Raw genomic sequence first — 21739 nt, 5'->3', positions numbered from 1 at the left:
TGTGCTCAGCCCCATCTATTCCTGGAAATAAACTTGTTTCAGACCACGTGAATTGAATCTTCATTATCAAGAGTTAAATTTTAGTAGGTTTCTAGCATAATGGATGACAGCTGTAAAGCTGCCAGTGAAATTGAGGGCTTTTTTTGCTCTGCTAACAGAAACTCAGTCCAAGATTTAAGATCTACATAGCTGGCTGAATCACATTTGATGTTTGCCGTTCTGCAATACATGTGAACGGGTCCTATGCATCGCTGTGTTGTTTTTATTGAGTCAAAGCACTGAGCGAGGGTTTTCTATTTCATGCTCCATTCATACCTTGCTGCACAGATTGCATGATGCATGCTACCCACTGATGCCCTTTGGTTTTCCTTTTGGAAAGATTTTGAAGCTAGCAACAAAATAATAATTAACAGATCTTTACTTCTATAATTTCTGTATACACCTATTGCAGCTCAGGTGCCTTTCATATGGTTATCTGGGTTTAATCAAGATCCAAATCTGGCCTGAAAGGCAATTTCTTGGCTATCTCTGCAAGTTTCATCAAAAGTCCTGTAGCAATAAACCAATGATGGGATGTGCCAGGCATATGCAAAAGGTGTGCTAAGTGACTGTAGATTTTTGACTTCATCTGAAACTAAATTGAAGCAAGAACCAGCCTACAGTGAGTGAAGTCCACAATCTGCATTGGTAAGAGTGGTATTGTGGAGTAATCCCATGCGATATTGGAGCGTTTGCCCTGGTGTCATGAAGAACAGAATTTCCTTTAATTTCTGCTTGTGTTAATATAAGCACAGAGTAACTCTTTAATAGAGGTCCCATACTGTACTTGTCCCATCAGGCACAGGACTACTGTAAAGCAGTAACACTGGTGGGGTAGGCAATACAAAAATGATAATCACTGTTGCCTAATGCTTGCAGCTATTTCCACATTCTGAACATCAAAAGCGACAGAAACAAGTGTCTGACCTTTTCACTCCCATTATCCTGATGCTGCTGCATTCAAGACTTTTCCCCTTGGGTCAGGTCAGAGCAATCCAACAGTTTTCTAACTCAGAAGAGATGTATGTTATCACAAGAAAACAAAATTGCAGTCAAATTGTGGCAATATTTCACTACTTACAGTCCTAAAAACGTAAGAGTTTGAGCAGGAACTGTGTGAAGGCTTTACTCCACTTACTGGATGTGATGTGACTGGTGAAAAACAACAGTTCCACTGAAATTAACATAATTTTACTACCATATACCAGAAATAAAAATATTGTATATTTTTTTATATCCATCATAAATTGTTTTTTAGCCATGGAAGAAAAATGAGGTTTTCTTTTCATATTAAGTACAAAGAACACGCTGCATTCATGAGGAAGGAAGCAAGAGTGAAATCAGGCTAAACTGCACAAAGAAAATCTGAGAATGAAACAGCAGAAATGCTCCAGCTCTAGTCCTAACACATTGCTTGAGATATGCATTCACTACAGGGACATTTTGCTGACTGGTTTGCAATCTTGTGTTTCTCTTGGTTTCAGGATATTTCTGTTGTGTTCTATTAGATCTTGTTATCTTTTTTTAGTCTAATCGCACTTCATTAAATATGGCATTCTGAGTATCTTTTGAGATATAGAACTTGACAGATAAAAGGGATCTGTTGCAGTTTAGCTGATTGAATATTTTAAAATTTCAGGCTCACGAATTTACACTGCATTTTCCTGGATGAAAGGTGGGTAGCTTATTTTGGTTAAATGAGGTTTTACTAGTAACAGTAATCACTTTTGGAACTGCTGTTTTTCATAAGTAATTCAGTTACATTAGGGCGTGGTTTTTGCAATACTCTCTGTGGTTTATTAATTAAACTAACGATAAAAAATGATAACACACAGATGTACAAACCCACATTCATGTGTTGTTTTATTGGTGCATTACAACATTACATTTCCTTCACATTGAGAAAGCATGAGATTAAAATGCATTGATCCACAAAAAATGCCTTCCCTACACTGACTTTGCACTGGTAATTACAGCATCTACAGATCCCTCCATAAGTTTTACTTAATTATGTCTTTGATATTTTTAATTACATTTTAATCAAAGCTTTTACATTGCCTGTTTTATGACTTTTAATTTAATTATTCCCATTAAAAATGTTATTCTTTACTGCTTTGCAAAGTTCTCCAATTACTCTTGCAACATAAGTATTTATGCTGTATTGCATCTCATATTCCAAATCTTTTAACAGTCCCTGTTCATTTCAGGGCTGTATAAGCATTCCCAATCCCAAAGTAAATCACTTAGTTGTATCAAAAGCCATTAAAATACTGGGAATGTGAACAGCACAGTTAGGAGGCCCCACTCACTTTTGAGAATAAGCCAGATCTATATAAAAACATGCAAAATGCACTATGCACTGGTATTAAACTTCTGATTTTGATTTAAGATTTTATTATTTTTTAACATTTGCATATAACCTGGAAGACTAGGGTTCCTGCTGAAAGAAAAAGCTAATGGCAAAGCCCTATACAATGTAAAGATGACACCCTTACTCTAGGGCTTTATTTTAACCCTCAGATATGAAGTAATAGAAAATGGTATCTCTGTTATAGAATTCCATAGGATGGTTTAAAAACTTCATAGAAAGATAAACCTCCACTGAACTGTGTGGATTTCTACAATAAGACCTCAATTACACTAGAGAAGTGTTCTGTCAAATCCAATGCAAATGTTATGCCAGCACAATTTTCTTTCACATATGCTAGGATCATGACCTAGCACATATACACAGCAAGATGTTTGGCTGTCTCTATTCTAGAGCTCAGAATACTATAACTGTCAGTAAAAAATCCTGCCTGTAACTGACACAGTCAAACTGGCATCAGTTTTACAAGTAAATCAGGCCTAATATCTACTGAACCCTACTGGGTTCATGCCTATTACAATCTGTTCCTTAACATCATTTCCTATTTACAGTTATTTCCAAATATCATATGTCTATACATAGTATGGTTGCATTCTCAAGTACACAATTATTACAGTTTTTTAAAAGGGGCTCTAATTTATGTGTTTTCTATAAAAATTCAAGTGTTGCCAATCAGGAAATAGCTCTTCTCAAAAAAATCTACAAAGCTTACCTTTGACAAAAGTAAATGACAAGCGTTACATAAAGACATTGAGCTGTTTGAATCACAAAATGCCTACAAGGCCAACACATATTCCAACAGGAACACATAAATTATAATTATGGCAGCAGTCTCCTCCAGTCTAAAGCACCATAAAAGTAGTTGTTGGTCAATACTATCTTGCTTTAACCAGCAGCCCCTGCTAAGGAACATTCAACTGCCGAGACGCGGTCTAGAACATCTACCTGTATTTTCACAGGATACCTAAGAAAAGAGATTCTGGAATCTGACATTCTGCCATCCAAAGTTACATCATTTCACAGGAATGTGATGTATACTGCATAGTGCATATGTAACAGAACTGGATCCTAACAATAATAAATTAACTAAAGTTGTTTGGTCATACACTTAGTAATCTCTGTACTTTTTGATTGAGGTGAGTTTCAATTCAGGTACCAAGCCAACCTTTGCAAACACCATGCACAAGAACATGAAGAGCTGAGAATATGGAATGGTTTGACTGGAACATCATTTCCAGCATTCCTCTGGATATACTACAGAGCTGGAAACCCCCATAAGCATTCATAGTGGTGCACCAAAGTCACAAATGAAAATCTTTGCATTTCTTCAGATCACCAATGCTACAGTGAGTCACCACACAAGAATGAGCATGGTACATTGAGATTCACAAAAAAAGATGTTTCTTTATCTTCAAACTTTTAGGATTTTTAACAATTAGTTTTAAATACTTCAGCTTGTTGACTGTGTTCTTTACTCTCATTTTGTTTTGATAGTATTTACTGCAAGAGCTCTCAAAAATGTCAAATGATATAATACCAAGTTTTTGATCCATTCTACAAACATACATTTTATCACAAGCTGATAATTTTAAGAGTGTGGAATTTCTTGAATGGCAGCATCATTCTGAAGAACTACTAATGTAACAATGCTTGGCTCTTGTAATCACTCGCACCTTTTGGCTGCTTGATCATTAGTAGCTCAGAATGACCTTGCCAAAACTTAATACAAAGTTCTTCCAGCATGTGGAGTTTATTATGTTAGAAGGCAACAAGATAAACAGAAGGATGATGCCCTAACTTATTAAATTACACAAAGAAATGTCTGGCTACAACAGACGTTGAACATCTGATGAAAAGTGCTGTGTGTACTCACCACTCATCAAAGTCAATGAGTGCTGAAGACGACCAGAACTTTCTAGGAGATACTCAGAACTTTAAAAAATCTGTTTCCAGATCTACCGTATCCTCAACTACATCTTAAAATTATTCTCCTGACCAATCTCCACATGGAATTGTTTTTAATGTTCTTTTCCCTTCCCCCAGATAATCTACCTGTTTGCAGTAGACTGAAAACAGACAATTCAGCAGTCAACACGAACTGAAAATTTAAATTTAAGTGTATAATGATACTATGGCATTAAAAATAAAATATTCAATTTTTCTTTATAAAAAGGAAAGAAATTAAAGAAAAAGTACAGATCATGTGTACAGTAGGAAACACCGTGTTAAGAGACCAGCTTGGAGAAAATGTGAGAAGGCTAAAAGTTCATTCTGCATTTCTCAAAGTCATACTGGACCTTCAGTTATTCCCTCTAGAGGCAGGCCAGTAGCATTATCTGCTGTAGGTCTCTCTTCTTTCTTCATAGAGTTCTGGTCTAGCAGGCTGACATAAGATTTATGACAAGCTGTATTACCCAAAGGAGGGTAGTGTTGTCTGTAGCAAATATAAGCAAAAATGAGGCCAATGATCCCTCCAACGAAAGCATCTAGACAAAGAAAGCAACAAAACCAGAAGCATGTTACCACAGAAAGGACAGCCGGTACTGAAAACTGTAAACAGAAATCTAAAATGTTAGATTGCTGATGCAAAGATTACATATCAAAAGAATTATTGTGATCATCGAACATGATTTCTTGGGAAATATAAACTGTAGGACATCCCTGAAGTAACTTCTTATTGCATTAAAGATATTTAAAAACAAACAACCAAAAGCAACAACAAAACCACTACCGTTCTTATCAACTTGTACAAAATTTGGTTACTGTGATAAGACATATTCTATAAACCTGTGTTGGCTGAAATTTGCTGATTAGTCTCCTTTAACTGTGGTAAATTGAATCCTGTCTCATCTGCTTTTTTATTTTGCCTTAGAATGTAGTTAAGCTTATGACTGCTGTTCTTAATTATGGTGGGACCTCAGTTTTCTACTAGTCCTCTGTAATTTCCCCTGTATTTCCAGACTTGCTGAAAACTTGCCTAGATAATTTCTTTCAAAACACTTTAAAGCAAATTGTGCAGTTGTGGGCCTCGTTCTGGCCGCCACAGTAATACAAATTCACCACATGACTTATGCCAAAGATTTCTACCTTACTAACCCTTACTGGGGGTAACACTGAGTACACAGGGTGCTATTTTGCCCTCTGTTTTTGAAGACCATGATTCTGTGTTTTATTTGAGTTCATGGTAGCCACAGCTTTCTCTCCATTATTTTTTCCTTTGCCCTTAAAGGAAAAAAGTATATTCTTTCAGCCTCGGTATTTATCTTTACTTTTTTTTTTTTTTTTTTTTTTTTTCCATACAATCGTTCCACTTATTTCATGAGCACACTAATATTCTCAGAGCTATAAACTTATATAGTGATCTAGGGACTTAAAAGCAGCCAATATATTCAGGATTCATAATGAAATATCCTAATGTTCACCAATATCAACACTAAGCTCCTGAATACTACATTTCCTAGGCAAACTGAAGGGACTTCATAAAACACCAATAATGTTAATGTTCTCAGCCCACTATATGGCTTTTTAATGTAAAAATTACTCTACTCCACCTTTCACCTACAGTATGCTGTCCTGGCCATTATATTGATGGTCCTTGTTCATTCCCCACAGCATAGTTAAAACTCTATTATAAAGCCACCATAAATAATTTAACACAATTGGCTGACTCTGCTGAACATAAAAGACAAGGCCTGAACTTTGGCACTGCATACTGCAGAGTGAACGAGTCTCTCCCTTGAGATCACAGTTCTCTCAGCTAACGGCATGGGTCACCTGCAAGATAATGTCTGCCAGCATGGTTCTAGCTTGGGAAGAGTTATCTGAGTCTTCAGACCCATCCCTTTGAACTTCAGAGATAAAAATATGAGCAGCTGTAAATGGACACAGTCAAAACCCTCTGGGGCTGTGTAGTTTCCTTCCATCATATTTAAAATACACCACAATAATCTTCCCCAGAGCACATGTTTCAGTAAATAAATGATTCTTACTGTTGGCAAGTAATAGTACACACTGTAAACACATCCAAAACTTGATTAAGCTGTACGTTGCCACTCATGTTCATTCGCACCCTTCTCTCTCTAACAGAGACTCGAGCCAACCAGGTCTCCCACAGAGCAGCAGATCTGTAACTCTGCCACCGGGTGAGGTGAGCACCTTCCATTCAGCAGCTTTGTTATGGGGGCTCTCAGTGCCCCTGCGTGTGCCGAGCCCTGCTGCAAGGCAAGGCCTCTGCAGGAAGACAGGAGACTCCTTGAAGAAGATGTCAAAGCTAGTAGATGGTGATTAAGCTGCTATGGGAGAACAACATGCTGCATGAACACACACACACACGAGTGAAAAAAAGCACGTAACAGGATGAGTCTTACTCTGGTATGGAGCCAGCTGTATGAGATAAGAGTGCTTGGTGGGACAGAGGTACACTGTACTAAATTGAAACTACATAGAGGAACCAAAAAATGGGAAGCTAGGAGCATCAGTGCCAGGGAAGTCTGCTATAGCACTCCATCACATTGTAACTTGTGATTTCAGTGAAAAAAAAAATACAAAAAACATAAAGCTAATTAAAAATATATGTATATAGAAAAAGATATCTCCATGGCTCACCTTGCCAATGGTGTTTGTAATCACACATACGTGACAGAGCAATCATCATGGCACAGTAGAGAGGCAGAATAGCTGCACAAAGCCGCCAGCTCTTCCCCCGGCCATTTTCTGTGAAGCAATGCAACTTTCCAGCTAAGTAAAAGGTGGTAAAGCCAAGGCCTGAAAATGCAACTGAAAGAAAAAACAAATAATTGTAGTATTTTAGTATTTGGCATTATAGTGCTTTGTCATTATTGTACTACACTGTACTATCCCTTAAAATCTGGCAGCAGCATCCTTCTACTGAAGAGAGGTCTTGGGCATTACAGGGTGATGTTAGGAGGCAAATTGAGAAGTTGAGAAGTCTGCAAAAACTGAGGGAGTTTCATAACTTGCATGGTGATCACATGTAACTATATAAATTATACTGTTATAATTTACTATTTTAAAATAATATATCACATACCCTAGGCAGAGGTATTTTTGCATTTTTTTTTTAATTAAACAATCATTGTACAAATCTTTATTTCAAAAAAAAAAAAAAAAAAAAAAAATCACTACTTTGCAAGCTGAATGGGAAAAAAAATCTCCTATTGTGATGTGCAGATCCATGATGTGCATACATTCTCCAGAGCAGTGGCATTATCTCTGTAGCAATGCAAGCAATCAGGCAAGTAAACAATGCAAAGTAAATCCATTTCCTTCTCATATGTACTCAACTTTCCCACAACCTGATATGTCTACAAATACCGTGGTACCTATAGATGTTCACCTTTCCAATAGCAATTGATTTTTTTTTCCTTTAGAAATTCACATTTTTCTCACAGGAGAGAAATTGGCTGCGGAAAGAATCACTGATTTTCTTTGCGCATTAAATTAAACATTTAGACGAATTTTTAGCTTGAGTCACAAAAGCCTTTTCACGCTTAACCTTCAGCATGTCTTTCCTGATTTAAGATCTATTCTAAAAACCTCAGGTTCAAAGCAGAAAAGGATTCAGTCAGTTTGTACTGCAATTGTATTACATTTAAATGATATTTTAGGTTCCATTAACCTGTTTCTTCAGAACATGTTGAACTGACAGCAATTACAGAACCCATATACCAAGTTTTTGTACTGAACTTTTTTCCTCTTGCAGCTGTTCACCTTCCAGATGAGATGCTGGGTGGCTTTTTTATTTTTCCTTTAAATGTGTGTGTGTGTGTGTTTTTTTTGTTTGTTTGTTTGTTTGTTTGTTTTTAGACTCTTTGATATGTTATATTACTGAAGGAAAGTTAGTACTGCTGCTGAACAGGTAGCTCTGGGAAATACAACAAACATCCACAAAGATCACACGGTTCTGCTGCTGACTGCAGAAATCAAAATAGAACATAAGCATTTAAAGCACAAATAGCAAAAATATAAATATATATCCAAGCACTTGAAATCCTTTTTCTGACTAACCTTTATACTTTTTACCTTTGTAATATCTAGCAACCTCTGTGAGAGGTAACAGGTCACTTCCATAGTACAAAATTCTGTGTTTCTGCTGCTGGTAAATGGAACAGTAAAATTGCCCTCAGGGCTGGGTCAGACGTGCATCTTTTTTCTAATCTCCTGCTCAGGCTGTTCAAATGGCCTTGTCCTCATGTTCACAAATGCTAAATGTAATAAAGTAATCACCCTGCATTTTGCTGATCAATCTACGAGATGTACTATCTTAGCTGGCAGCACAATAGAGTGGTTTCATAAGTTTATGTTATACAGCTGTTTGAATGCAATTACTGAAGATTTGCATTTCATCTTCAAACACACAAATAAGTCACTTCTCTGGACTGGATATGGCAGAGCAAGACAGAATGTTAATTAGTCATCAAACCAATACACCAAATATTTTGTTTCCTAGCCACTCTTTCAATCAGGGTAGATTTAAATTAGTTTAAAAGAAATAAAATAAAAGAAGAAATTATTCACACTGAGGGTGGTGAGGCGCTGGGATCAGTTGCCCAGAGAAGCTGTGGCTGCCCCATCCCTGAAGGTGTTCAAAGCCAGGCTGGATGGGGCTTTGGGCAACGTGGACTACTGGGAGGTGTCCCTGCCATAGCAGAAGGGGTGGAATGAGATGGTCTTTAAAGTTTCTTCCAACCCAGACCATTCTGTGACTCCATTCTTTGATTCTATTTCCAGGAAAGAACGTAAAAGTTTTTGTGGTTTAAAAATCATACAACCTACAACAGTTCATAAAGTAGAGGGCTTAAAGAAGCAGCTAAATGTAGTATTGACTTTTCCAAATCTACTATTTAAACTGTTGAGTGTTATCTTTTAATACTAAGAAACCTTCATGGTATGGATATATATTGCACAATCCATAGTGTAGGTGTCCAGTACACACACATTTGTATTCAGAATTACTAGAATTTAACAGGCTATTCCAATGCAGAAAAGAAAGGGAATAACAAGACAAAACAGAACGGAACAAAAACAAACAAGCAAACAACAAACAGAATTTGTGTTTCAGTCTGGACAACGTCTCCTATCAGAACAAAACCTTGTAAGAAAGATTTATGAGCTTTGCACAGGATCAGAGCACAAGGAGAAAAACAGCACCTGAAATACACCTGTACATTAATGCCTCTGATATACAGAAAACCAGACTTCATCATGACTGAATCAATATTTGCATATTATGGGGAATGGAGAGAAAGCTTTTCTTTATGCACCTAGACTCACAAGTCCTTCTGCGTTATACATGTATATTTTAATCAAAACCTTACTTTCTAAACTGAGCTTTCATATTCATGATTCAAGCAAGGCAAAGCTGACCTGCAAAAGCAGTAAAATGAATATTATAACACAGCAGCATCCAGTAAAATAAAAATGCAGTGCATTATCTTTCAATGACCTAATTTAGTCCCTAGTTAACAAAAGACGTAAAAGAGAACTTTTTTGTCTTTGAAGATAACTTCTTCATTTGTTTTTGAAGTAGGGTTTTAAGCTGAGATCTTCCTTGATATTTAATTGCTTGTGAAAGATTCATCACTGTAGGACTGCCAGAAAACTGACTGGAGAGATCAGCACTCTAAGAATTTGTTCTAATGTAGCTCTTGTAGTAAGGCAAGATTCCTCTTTGGTATACGACAAATTAATTTTTTAAAACACAAACATAACTACAATCGCATTGACATGAATTATTCTGAAATTGAACAGGAAAAGTGCACATATCATATAAAATATCTGCCGCAGATGGAATTGCTGACAGGAAACCATTCTCCACAATAATCTACATTACAAGCATGTAGTTTGCTGCAATGAATATTTTCAGGAGGTGAAACAGCATACAGGAATACTCTTAGCCCAGTAGCTTTGCACATCTTAATATTTTCATGATTTCTGGACTTGCTTAAGACTCTGTGGATGTTATTTATTCATTTATTCATGTTTAATTATAAATATCCCATTTGTGATCTTGGATGTAACTAGATATATTCCATAAAAAAATATATGGGTGTTCAACACAATGGCTCTAACATACTAAAAGCAAAAGTGTAGAGAAAAGTATAGAGTAAAACCAATTTACATCTCTGGACAAAGTTCAGGAAGTGTTCAGCTTCAAAGAATATAAAAAGAAATCAATGTTTCAATTCAGGAACTTTGCCTTCTTTCTTTAGGTCTGTTCCATCCCATCCAGTCTAAATTACAACCTCCACAACTGCAGCTGTATTATCCTGATAGCAAAGGCCTACAATTAAGGGATCCTTTAATCAAATGCATGGTGGACAGCAGCAGCAGGTTTAGTTAAATGAGCTTTAGAGCAAACCTCGTGATATTTAAAATAAATATATAAATACATTTCCCCATCATTTTTTTTTCATTCTACTTTCAGAATCCACAGCATTTCCAGAAGGAGGTGCTCATGAATGAATAGAGAAGGTCAGCAGTATGTATTTACACTAGAAACTGAGGCAGCTCAGATGGTCGATATATTCCTCTAAACTGAAGGTCAGGAAGAAAAGAAACTCACATACGGTCCTAGAGGGGAACTTATCTCTAACAAAAGATGGAAATGTAACATAATGATGCTCTAGCTTGTAGCTATGAAACTAACAACCTGTAGAGCAGCTTTACACTGCAATATTGTAAGATTGGTTTTCCTCACCCTGCAGTGTGCACATCCAGAAGAGCTGCTTGACCCTATAGTTGCACTGTGTGTGTGGAGATAGCAGCAGAGAACACGGAATGAACAGCTAAATGCTCTGGGAGGTGGCAGCATCCAATGCAAAGGTAACTAATTATTCTGAAACAACTCAAATCCTATGCACTTCATGTATGTTGCTTATTTGGGTGATAACTACATTTTGAAGATGTGGTCATTCAATAACATTAAGAAAAACAATTCAGTCTTCAAGAATCCCTGGATTGTAGGTGATATTTACACTGAAGAACTGGTCAATCAGTAGAATGTATTTGAGCAGCTTTTGATTTTTTTTTTTCCTTCACATTCTAGACTCCATAGCTCACTGTATCACAGAGAAAATGCAAACACAAGTATACACACATCACATGTCCTACTATATTAGATATGTCTTTTCAAATTGCCTAATGTTATAATATAATTAAAGTTATCCTTCTGCATAGAACAGATTCCAAAGAATCAGCAAAGCAATGTTCCTCATCTATACAAATACTCTTACCAAGTTGGCTTCTTCCTAAATCACAAGAAAAAAACAATTTGTTTATATAAATAAAGCATGGAGCTAAATAAAATAAAAGCCCAGCACTTTTTGGGGACATTGACACAAATGAAAATGAGAAAATCAGTCTAAGTTTAAAATACTGTTAACTTAAGGCAGATATAATAAAAATTCCAGATAGAAATATCTAATTAATTTTCAGTGTTCAAAGAGGAGGAAGGAATGATTCAAAAATGAGCCTTTTTGCTCAATCAGTGTAGTTAACACAAATCAAAGTCCTGACATTACAAGTTGTACACAGGGAAACCTCTCCTCTGAGACAAGCCACATGATCTCCCAGGGCTTGGTGAAACACTGTAGATTTTGTGAACATACTGTGCAAATATTCTATATTCTGTCTTTCATTATCAGAGAGAGAACACAGTCCCAAAAAACTTTGCAACTAAGGATACAGATGCAAAGAGACAAGGTGGGAGCTCAGGAAACAGAAGGGATTTGATCAGTCAAAGACAAAACTTGGCAATGATACATGCAGATACTTCACAAAACAAAACAAAACAAAAACAAAAACAAAACAAAACAAAACAAAAAAAAAACAAACAAACAAAAAAAAAAAAAAAAAAAAAAAAAAAAAAAAAAAAAAAAACAGACCCTGGTATGCCTTCTGCCCAAGGAGCTCATGATCTAAGCCTTTATTTTGCAACTGGATCAAAGCATGCCAAATTTTGCACCATGCAAAGCTTGGTGCAAAGTGGGTGATGGCAGTCTCTAAGGTACCGGGTCCAACCCCTGCAGATGTGATGAGCAGTTTATCAGTAACCAGTGGAAGGGTGAAAACAAGCAATTGAACAGGTTTTTAGATCCAACTGACTGGCTGTAGCCTCCTGTATGAAGACAACATAATGTTGCTTTGACCTTTATGTCCTAATAGTTTAGGAAGTACCAACTTAAAGAGCACCTTTTACTCATTTTGTGTAGGTGGGCTGTCTGGAACTGCAACTGGAAGGCACCTTAATGGCCCTTGAAGCTTCTTCTCAGCATTATCTTTATTGGAATATATAAAACCTTGTTAGAATCAGCCTTTCAGATTGTTTCTTTCACTTTCTTTTAGAAAAAAATAGTTCAGAGAAGAAATAAAGAAAATTATAGCATCTAGGGACACAGCAGACCCCGTTCCAATATCTTATTCTCTCCAGAGGAGGGATCTAGCTGGGTTTTAAAAGCCATCTGTATGGACCAAACCAATTACTGAGTTAAAATGCATAAAGTGAGAAACGGTGAACAAGAACCTGATCTAAAGCCCCCTAAATAAATTATTCATTAAAAACGTAATTGCCTTTGTGGGTGTTTTCTGGAAATTAAAGTACCTCAGGAGGATCTTCACCTTCACCACAAATGGATGCTTTGCTAAGCACACAATACATGCCTTCCTTACACTAAGCAGTTTCTGAACTGAAAAAAAATATATAAAAATCTTCAACTCATTTAAGTGGCAACAAATTATGAAACTGTAGAACAACTCTTACAAATGGCCTATGTAACAACAATCAGAGAAAATGATCCATCTCTGTGTCTGTAATGCCTTATACTTGCAATGATTACTGTATATTTTTCAAATGCAAACACATGCTATTCATCACTGGAATTGCACAGCAGCCTACTGCAATTTTAGCTGGGGTAACTGGTGAATGTTTTCAGTTTCACACTGCTCAAAGACTGAAATATTTATCTTTCCTGAAGGAAAACGTATGATACCAAATGACTGCATAAATTTTAATGCTGAAATTCAATTCAAAGAGGATTTTATAGGAGTACAATTCCCAGAGAACATTTTGAGTTTATTATCATTTGCAATATATATATATATATTTTTTTCCAACTGGGATAGTCAATCACCTTTCCTGTGGCTTAGCTTTATTAATTTGTTTTTACAAATAACAAAGAAACACAGTTCAGCAGAAGCAACATGAAAAGCACATCACACAATACAAATGTATTCAAGGACCTGGGAAACAAAAAGAAGATATTGGAGACAGAGACATATTACAAGAAAGATAGACCTATACTATCTGAGAGGCAAGTAACTAGAGTACTAGTCACTAGGGTCATTAGGTTGCTGTTGTAGGACACTCACAACAAATTCTTATGAACCTGTTTTTTTCTTTCTTTCCCCTGACAGTTTATTTACATGTGCTTTTCAAGATACTTCATTACACCTGAAATATCTAAAGTGGTCTCAGGGTGTACATTACTGCTGTGAAAAAATGGCAAAGTTGTTCTGAATTGTTCAGTTAACGATGCCAAAAAGTCCTAAAGGTGGACCTGTTGCATGGCCTGTTTTGCCAATTCTGTTGACAGAAACATTGAACAAATCTGCTTTCTCTGACAACACAGTAAAACAAAGCCTAAAATGTCTCAGATTCTGGATTTACTTTGAAAAGAAAGTGGTCAACACTTAGGCACTAACCAAAGCAGCCTTAGCATTAATGTAAACTGCAACAAACCACCTTGTAAATGCAGCCCTGATCATACAGCTGTGTCAGACTAGAAGACAGCTCTGAAAGGCACGGTTTTTACTCTTTACTCACTGCCAAGATCTCTGTGTCTCAATCACGTTTGGTGAAACTATGACCCACTAATGAATTTGTATCAGATTTAAACCTAGACAGAATGACATTTGGCATGTGACACTGCTCTAGTGTGACCCCTGGATAATGCATTTTTCTCCTTCCAGGCATAAGGAGTACCATGTGTTGACTGAATAGCTTTGTTAGATCAGAACTGCATTCCCTTATGAAATAAAGTCCTGAAAATTCCCTTATGAAATAAAGGGTTGGAAGCTTTACCTCTAACTTCTTCAAGCAAAAAAGTAAAAATAAAAAATGTTAAAACTGAGGTAAGAGTTGCCAGATTAGTTCAAACAAGTCAGTACTAATTAAAGAGCTACTACCTTGAAAATTATCAAATCTAGAAGATAATTTTCTCTATCTGCTACACTTGAGCAGTACCTAGACACAAGTTTTAGATCACCAACTATCCAAATCTAGCACAAATTATTGTCACCAGGGGTTTATGAGGCAACTAAGTACATAATAAATTGTCAAGGACACTTTCTTCTTTACAGCTCAACACCAGAATATACCAAATCTCACACACTGAACTGGGGTAACTTCTTGCCTCCTACTTTGCCACACATAAACCATCAATAGTGTCCTTGTAAAGGGATCGCATCCTGCTCAACTACTTATCATTCCATTTATTATGCCAGGCATTTTTATCAATCTCTCAGGGACATACAGATTAGCATATGAAATAGAGACAAACACATTTTGAAGAGTACTTTGATGGACAGAAACTTTTTATAGAAAAGGATTGCAGTGTTTCTGCCAAAGACACAAAGCAGCACAGTAGGGAGCATCAGGGAGTTTACTGGATTATAAAAGTGTTTGTTTGTTTGTTTTTATTCAAGAAAAATAGACAGTCTTCTGGAAGTATGTTTGAGATATAACATAATCTGAATCTCAAATAGACTAGCAGGAGTTGATTTATTAGTAGGGCTGGAGAACTAAGCTTTACAGAGTTCATCTCACAAGCCCCTCATGAATTCAAACAGCCTTTGTTATTGAGTGCTGAGAGGTAAATATGTCAGAGAAGAGGTAAAAACCTTAAAACACAAACATTCCTGAGTATGCTTAGAGTTTGAACTAAGAAGCCAATAAACCCTACAGGAGACATTTTTTCTTGCATATCTAAGACATCCATTCCTTATTTCCCTGGATTCTTCTTTAAGTGGATGAAATATTTCAAAGAGACGTTGCTATACCGTTGTTAATTAAGAGATTTATCTTGAAAATAGGGGAGTTGCAGCAATTACTGCCAAAAACCTGTGGCTTGCAGCTCATCTGTTACTTTAAATGTTCACCCTTAACTAAAGGAAATATGATTATCCTCCATGAAATTTCTAGCTAAAGATAATTAACAGTTCAAATTTAGATACCCAACTATAATTACATGTACTGCAGTAATATTTGACATAAATTATCACAGAATAGCAAACAATTCTATTGAAATTCAATAATTTCTTCATTCTGAAGTACATAAGTCATTTTAATCTCTCAGACAAATGAACGATTTTTAAAATGTAAAAATATTTTATTTTCTACAACTGACTAATATCGGTTACTTAGAGATAAAGGGTAGGAGGACCTGGCTCTTCACTCCAAAGCCATATTTTTCCAGTCTCCACCCCCCCCCTTTTTTTTTTTTTTTCATTTTAGTGACAAAGTATCACGACTACTACACATACTTAGTGCTTCATCAAGGAAGTCTGATGCAGGCATGAACCATATAATCTTCGTGATATTAAAGAAGGAAACTCCTCATGGGTAATACAACACTAAGCACTATATAATGACAAATATTAATACATGTGGAATAGATAATTGAAAAGATAAAGGAAACATGAAATAATAAGCAAGTCATCGAGGTTTTTTTGTTTGTTTGTTTGTTTGTTTGTTTTAATTATTATAGCAGTCTTTGCCCACCTAAGATGATAAACTCACGCTAAAATTGCTCCTAGCCTGACTATGAGAGACTTTGCAACAGTTTTAGAGAAGGGAAAAAAGCAAGAGATTTCTCTCTCCCAAACCAAGGGGTTCACTGGACACAAAAATCACTTAGGAGTAATCTTGAGAACTCTTTCTGCACAAATAAGTAGAGGTTAGCCATGAGGAATGGGACATACAAACAAATGAAGGCACTGTTACATGAACGAGTTATTATAAACTAAACTTGATAGAGATAAAAAGACATTTCCAAGGTATGGCATATAAATTCTTTGGTAATTGAATCAAGGGCAAGCTCTTGAATGAATACATCCCAGTTGTGCTCCTGCACCTCATGTTTAACCTTATTTAACCCATTTAGCTATATTTAACCCATTACTGACCCTATTCCAATAGGCATTTTGTGATACTCTTTTTCCATTCAGGCTCCATTTTTCAAGACAGGATCTTGCTGTGTTCATTCTCAGAAACTTACTGATTTTAAGCAGGCCAGCCAAAGCAAGGAAGACAGAGAAGACAGGCTAATACAATGAAGAATAAAATAAATAATATGACAGAAAACTTCTTGCATTATTGAACACCTCCCACTAATTCAAATTACTTGTAGTTCCAGGTGTCTGCAGAAATGCTTTGCTATCAACAACATCTGATCACCCATTCTGATTTCTCTTTAATTCTCTCAGCACAACTGCAAAAGGATTTTTCCCTCTCCCCACATCTCCACACAAGAGATACCTTAAAAAGACATCCTATGCTATTATTTACTGGCAACTTCATCCATGAGGTCTTTCAACATGATCAGGAACTTCCAACATGATTGTTTTCCAAAAGTTTTTGCTTGTTCAAAAAGAATGCAGAAACACCAGTAAGAGAGAATATTAAAAACAGTCTTAGTTCTGACTGAAACAAGTGAAAACTAAAACTCTCTAGAGAAAATTACAGGAGAAACACAGGAAATCAGTTGACTGCAACAAAGCAGTATTAGCTTTTAAACATTTTGCATAAACACTTTATATGTACGTTTTGTTAGATAAAACAGTGACTTCATTATTTGCTCAGTCCTCTGTACAAGGAAGGAAAAAGTATTACCTATCTACTTACTTAGCTGTAATAGCTGGTACTTTCTATGTAGAACTGACAGTAAGAGCAAAATCCAAATGAGGCTTTTTATAGAGGCACTGTTCTTTATGGCATAAATAACATTCATGATTTCCTGCATTTATTTCTTAGCATTTATCTCAAGAGACATTTAATATTCCATTGTTTTCATCAGACTTAAATTAACATTTCCAGAAATCTTTATTATCAAGATTTCTACATTTTGATAAATCATCAGTCAGACACCTCTAAAAAAGGGTGCCTAGCATTTTAATTCTTGTTTCAATTTTGAGGGTTTTATTGATTTATTTTCCTTTTGCTTACAATGGAATTGTAGTTGATACTCTTATTTTACTGCAATAATTCTGGATTGACTCGGGTAAATTTGTATAACTTGTTTCTGTTATTCAGCTCTATCGCTCTTGCTGCTCAACAGGGTTTTAAAAGTCAACCAGTGTCATTTGGAGACAGAGCACTGCTAGCTTTTGTAGGGTAGAAAATATGAAGTAGAAATGTCAGTACCATGTTGCAATGGCAACTTCAAGAAATCTCTGTATTTGCCAGCGTTGGGGAGAGACTTCTGTTTTCCTTTTCTCGTAGAGGAAGGTTTTGCACTGTATTTTTCTTAAAGATGGTCTGAAATCTGTGTGCCAGTCTCCTCTGTCTTCAGGTCTGAGTTGACAGCCATCCGTTTTCAAATTAATCTTGAGCTTTCTGACCTGTTTTGTTCCAGAGGAGAAACGCAGTTCACAGACAAAAATTGATCTTCAGATCTTCAGTGCAACTCAAGGTCCTTTTAACTGAAAAGGCTGGTCAGAAGAACAATGCCTTAGCTTTGCATATGGCAAAAGTTGACAATACCATAACCAAGATTTCTTCAGGCTATGAAATCAAGCATATACCTTAACTTTACTCATTTTACTAGAGTTACTGTTAGGCAAAAGAAATGGGAAAATTTGACCAAAACAGTTAAGCTTTTCCCCTACACAGATGAAAGGGAATTGCACAGCTAAAGCAAGCAAGAAACAGCAACAGCTTCTGGGAAAACTGGTTTATCCAAGTCAAATTATGAGATTTATACTATCAGTTTATTTATTTATCTTTGGCTCTCCAGCACTTGAAGAAGAATCATATTAACTCATTAATGACACATGACGCAAGATGATTCCTTATTTATTTATTATTTGCTTACTCTTCTTTGAAGTCTCAATCTATTACTAAATTCCCTGTATTATATGCATTGTTTGGTACCCTATGTGAATCACAAATTATAGTGGACTGCGAGTCAGTAAATCACTGTCCTGAGATCAAGAAAGCAACAGGCTTATGGTTTAATTTAGCTTCAAGTTTTTGATTTTTCATGCAGGCCTTGGTATTGCTAAATAACATGTTACTGTGAAGAATTACTCTACAACCAACATTTCTTCAAGAAGGTCTGGTGAATTTTGCTAGCTAGCAGAGAGATCTAACATCTCATGCTTCAGTTCTTTCAGTCATTTTTAACGAAAAAGGCTGTGTGATGGTGAGAAGCAAATTTATACAGATTGGAAGCAAGCCTACTGTTTTCAGAGAAATTGATAGAAAGATAAGGACAGGCCCTTTCACCTTAAGATTTTGTATATCTTCAGACTGCATGGCTGTCTTTCTTCATAAAGAAAACAAGCAGGTAAATAGCTACCTTGTTTACTGCAATAATATGCATTATAGCTGCTTGATAAACTACCAGGAATAATTCAACAAATACTCTTGATAGCTTGTAGAAATTAAACGTTGTTTCTTCCTAGAAAAAGGGAGGAGCTGAAACTTGCATGTCCCACATTCTGGATTAGAAAACTCTATCCTGAACACTGTCTCTGAAGTTGCTGTATTGTCGTTCCTGAACAAGATGGGGTGCCCTGTAAGGAATGAGGGTGCAATGTATGTGGCCATTCCCTTTACTGCTACATGTCTTCAATGACAGTTGTCAAATGCAAATGCCAGCAGTAACAGCAGCTTTCTGTCCCTTTCATTCTGTGAGGAATCTTAAGGGCAGTGCCTTGAACACAAGAACTCTGTTTCTTGGAAATGCGTCAGAGTTGGAAAGAAAGACTATTCCCACTACCTGTAGAATGTGGAGGCCGACCTTGCTCACAAAGGAAGAAATGGAAATGCTGTGAAAAAGGCAGCTGGGATTTCTCTCTCCCTTTGGTCACACATAGGGCTGGAAGATCTCTGCAGAATTTTCCTTATATGTTCCTGGGCTTATTACAACAAACTGAGCAATTACTGCTGTCATTCATAATGAAATTTGGCTACTTAAAGTAGGAAATTACTATTCAGGACTGGTCCAAAGATGTAATCTCATTTATTACACCAGAAGAAAAGGATAACCATTTTTTTTCCTATTATTGTTTGTACTTCCTTTCTTAGAGTAACTGTTCTTTCTTCCAACAAATAAGCACAGATGACCTCATGTTCAGTACTCTTATAATGTACATGTCCTACTTCTAATATAAACAGAATGTGTGATGTGCTATATGCTCTACATGAAAAATTTTCTTAAAGGCAGTAGCTATATTGAAGTGCACAGTAGGTATCCTAATTCTTTGGTCACTGCTCCCGTTAACTTTGTTTGCTGATCATCTATTTTCTGCAGAAGCGACAACTATTAATAGAAATCTCCAGCTAATTCAGTTCCGGCATTGATTTTGATCAGCAAGATTACCACCTACGTTGGAAATGGACATTCACCTTAATTTGTGAGGAGTTTATACCTGCAAAGGCTTACCCTGAATAAGGAAACTGAAAAATCAGTTCCCTGTAGTGTTACAATTTGAAATATGAAACCCTTACAGATCTAGTCATTGGGAATGATTATTACCTCACTAGTGACGTGTTTACTACCTAGGTCATTTTTTTATGAAAAGTACAAGTTAAAAATGTGCAGTGACAGGAACTATTTCCTTTAAAAACATGAATTTCTTATAGAATCTTATAGAAAAATGGGGTCAACTAATACACGGAAGTTGAGTGTCTGTATGTTATTTGCCATCCTGTCTATGAAGACTGTGAGGTAAGTGCATACTTTAGTCTGAAAGAGACAGAATATAATGTTGTTTTTCACTTTAAAATTCTCTCAAGCATATCAAGAGCCTTTCATTCGTCAAGGAAGCAATTCAAAAATATATGACATAACAGTTGCTGTTATTGTCCCTACAACTGTATACACTGATTACATGTTTCACCTCAGGTTTCTGATGAAATTCTCTAATTTCTTCAGCTGTATTCGGCAGTACTCACTACCACTTTTTTTCAGCCTATATAATACAAGGAAAAAAATGTTTAAAAAGAAAAAAAGAGCTCTTGTACAGCAATGTTAACATTCAAGTTTCAAGCAGTTCACATCAAATTGAGATGTTACTACAAAATAATTTCAAGTTTTGTGTTTTTTTTCTCCTTGCAAAAAGAAACTTCTGTAATCAATAAAGATATCTATGTAAAAATAAAAATAAATAGCACAGTTTAGCCAAAATTCAACTTTTTAATTAGATTTAGATATCTACCTAAAATAAAATCACATAATTATTTTACTTATTTTGCTGTTGATACAACATTTTTATACATAAAATATTTTTAATTGAATTTATTACCATGAAATTTTAATTATCTCCATGTCTCCTGTAATATTTAATCAATTTTAGCTGTTATAAAATTATTTTTTCAGTTAGTTGATTTGAAGTCCAATGGCTCAATCACCATCTTTCTGATAACAATGGCTGACATAAATCTTATGATGTTCAACACAAGGAAGTGTTGACACTAGACAATTTTCAGAGGTGCCTTCAATCTAATGACTCTGTGAATTCAGCTATCAGATGCTACAAACCAGGCTGGAAAGTCATTATTCATTCACATCAATTATTCAGACACATCAATTTCAAGCTGCATATGTGGCATCCATGATAATCATGGGTTTGATCTTCAACTGAGTACTGACACAAAGCACAAAAAAAAAGTTCAGGCTCCAAGGAGTTTAAAATACCTTCTTACCAAGAACACTCTTTTTTGTTCAGCACAAAGGAATCAAAACCAGTTTCACACAACTTCCCCAAATCTATGAGAGCAATCTCTTAGCTGAAGAATGCAGCTTAACTGCTTCTGACCAAATCAGAAACACATTCAAAAATAGTAACTTACTAAAGTCAAACTCTGAGAGCTGCAACCTGCTTGCAAATGTTTTTGAGCAGAATAAGAGCCTAAAGAGAGTTATTTCATGAGTAATTAATCTCTTCCTCTAAGAAAGCAAACAGGGTCAAGTGTTTGGCATTTCATTCACACAAGATTTTTGGTGTTTCCAAATAAAATGTGTTGTTTTACTAATATTTACCCATAGTTGCTTGTAGAAAGACTTCATTACTACGATTATGTCAGCATAC

The 21739-nt window shown here is 35.9% G+C and overlaps 1 protein-coding gene across 2 annotated transcripts in view; it reads right to left on the bottom strand.

Moving 5' to 3' along the window:
- Positions 1-4693: 4693 nt before the first annotated feature.
- The window catches only part of PLPP4 (phospholipid phosphatase 4), a gene marked incomplete at both ends in the record, with an annotated part of 56407 nt that continues 39361 nt past the window's right edge, over positions 4694-21739 (bottom strand). For both annotated transcript variants that reach the window (XM_084289880.1, XM_084289881.1), the window contains 2 exons: positions 4694-4893; positions 7013-7183. In XM_084289880.1, the coding sequence (XP_084146006.1) occupies positions 4694-4893; positions 7013-7183 (371 nt within the window). The remainder of the gene's footprint in view (positions 4894-7012; positions 7184-21739) is intronic.

Source organism: Netta rufina (assembly GCF_964035555.1).
Source record: "Netta rufina genome assembly, chromosome: 7".
NCBI classification, from domain to species: domain Eukaryota; kingdom Metazoa; phylum Chordata; class Aves; order Anseriformes; family Anatidae; genus Netta; species Netta rufina.
Note: the sequence above shows the minus strand (reverse complement) of the source record. Positions and strands in the feature narration are given on the sequence as shown.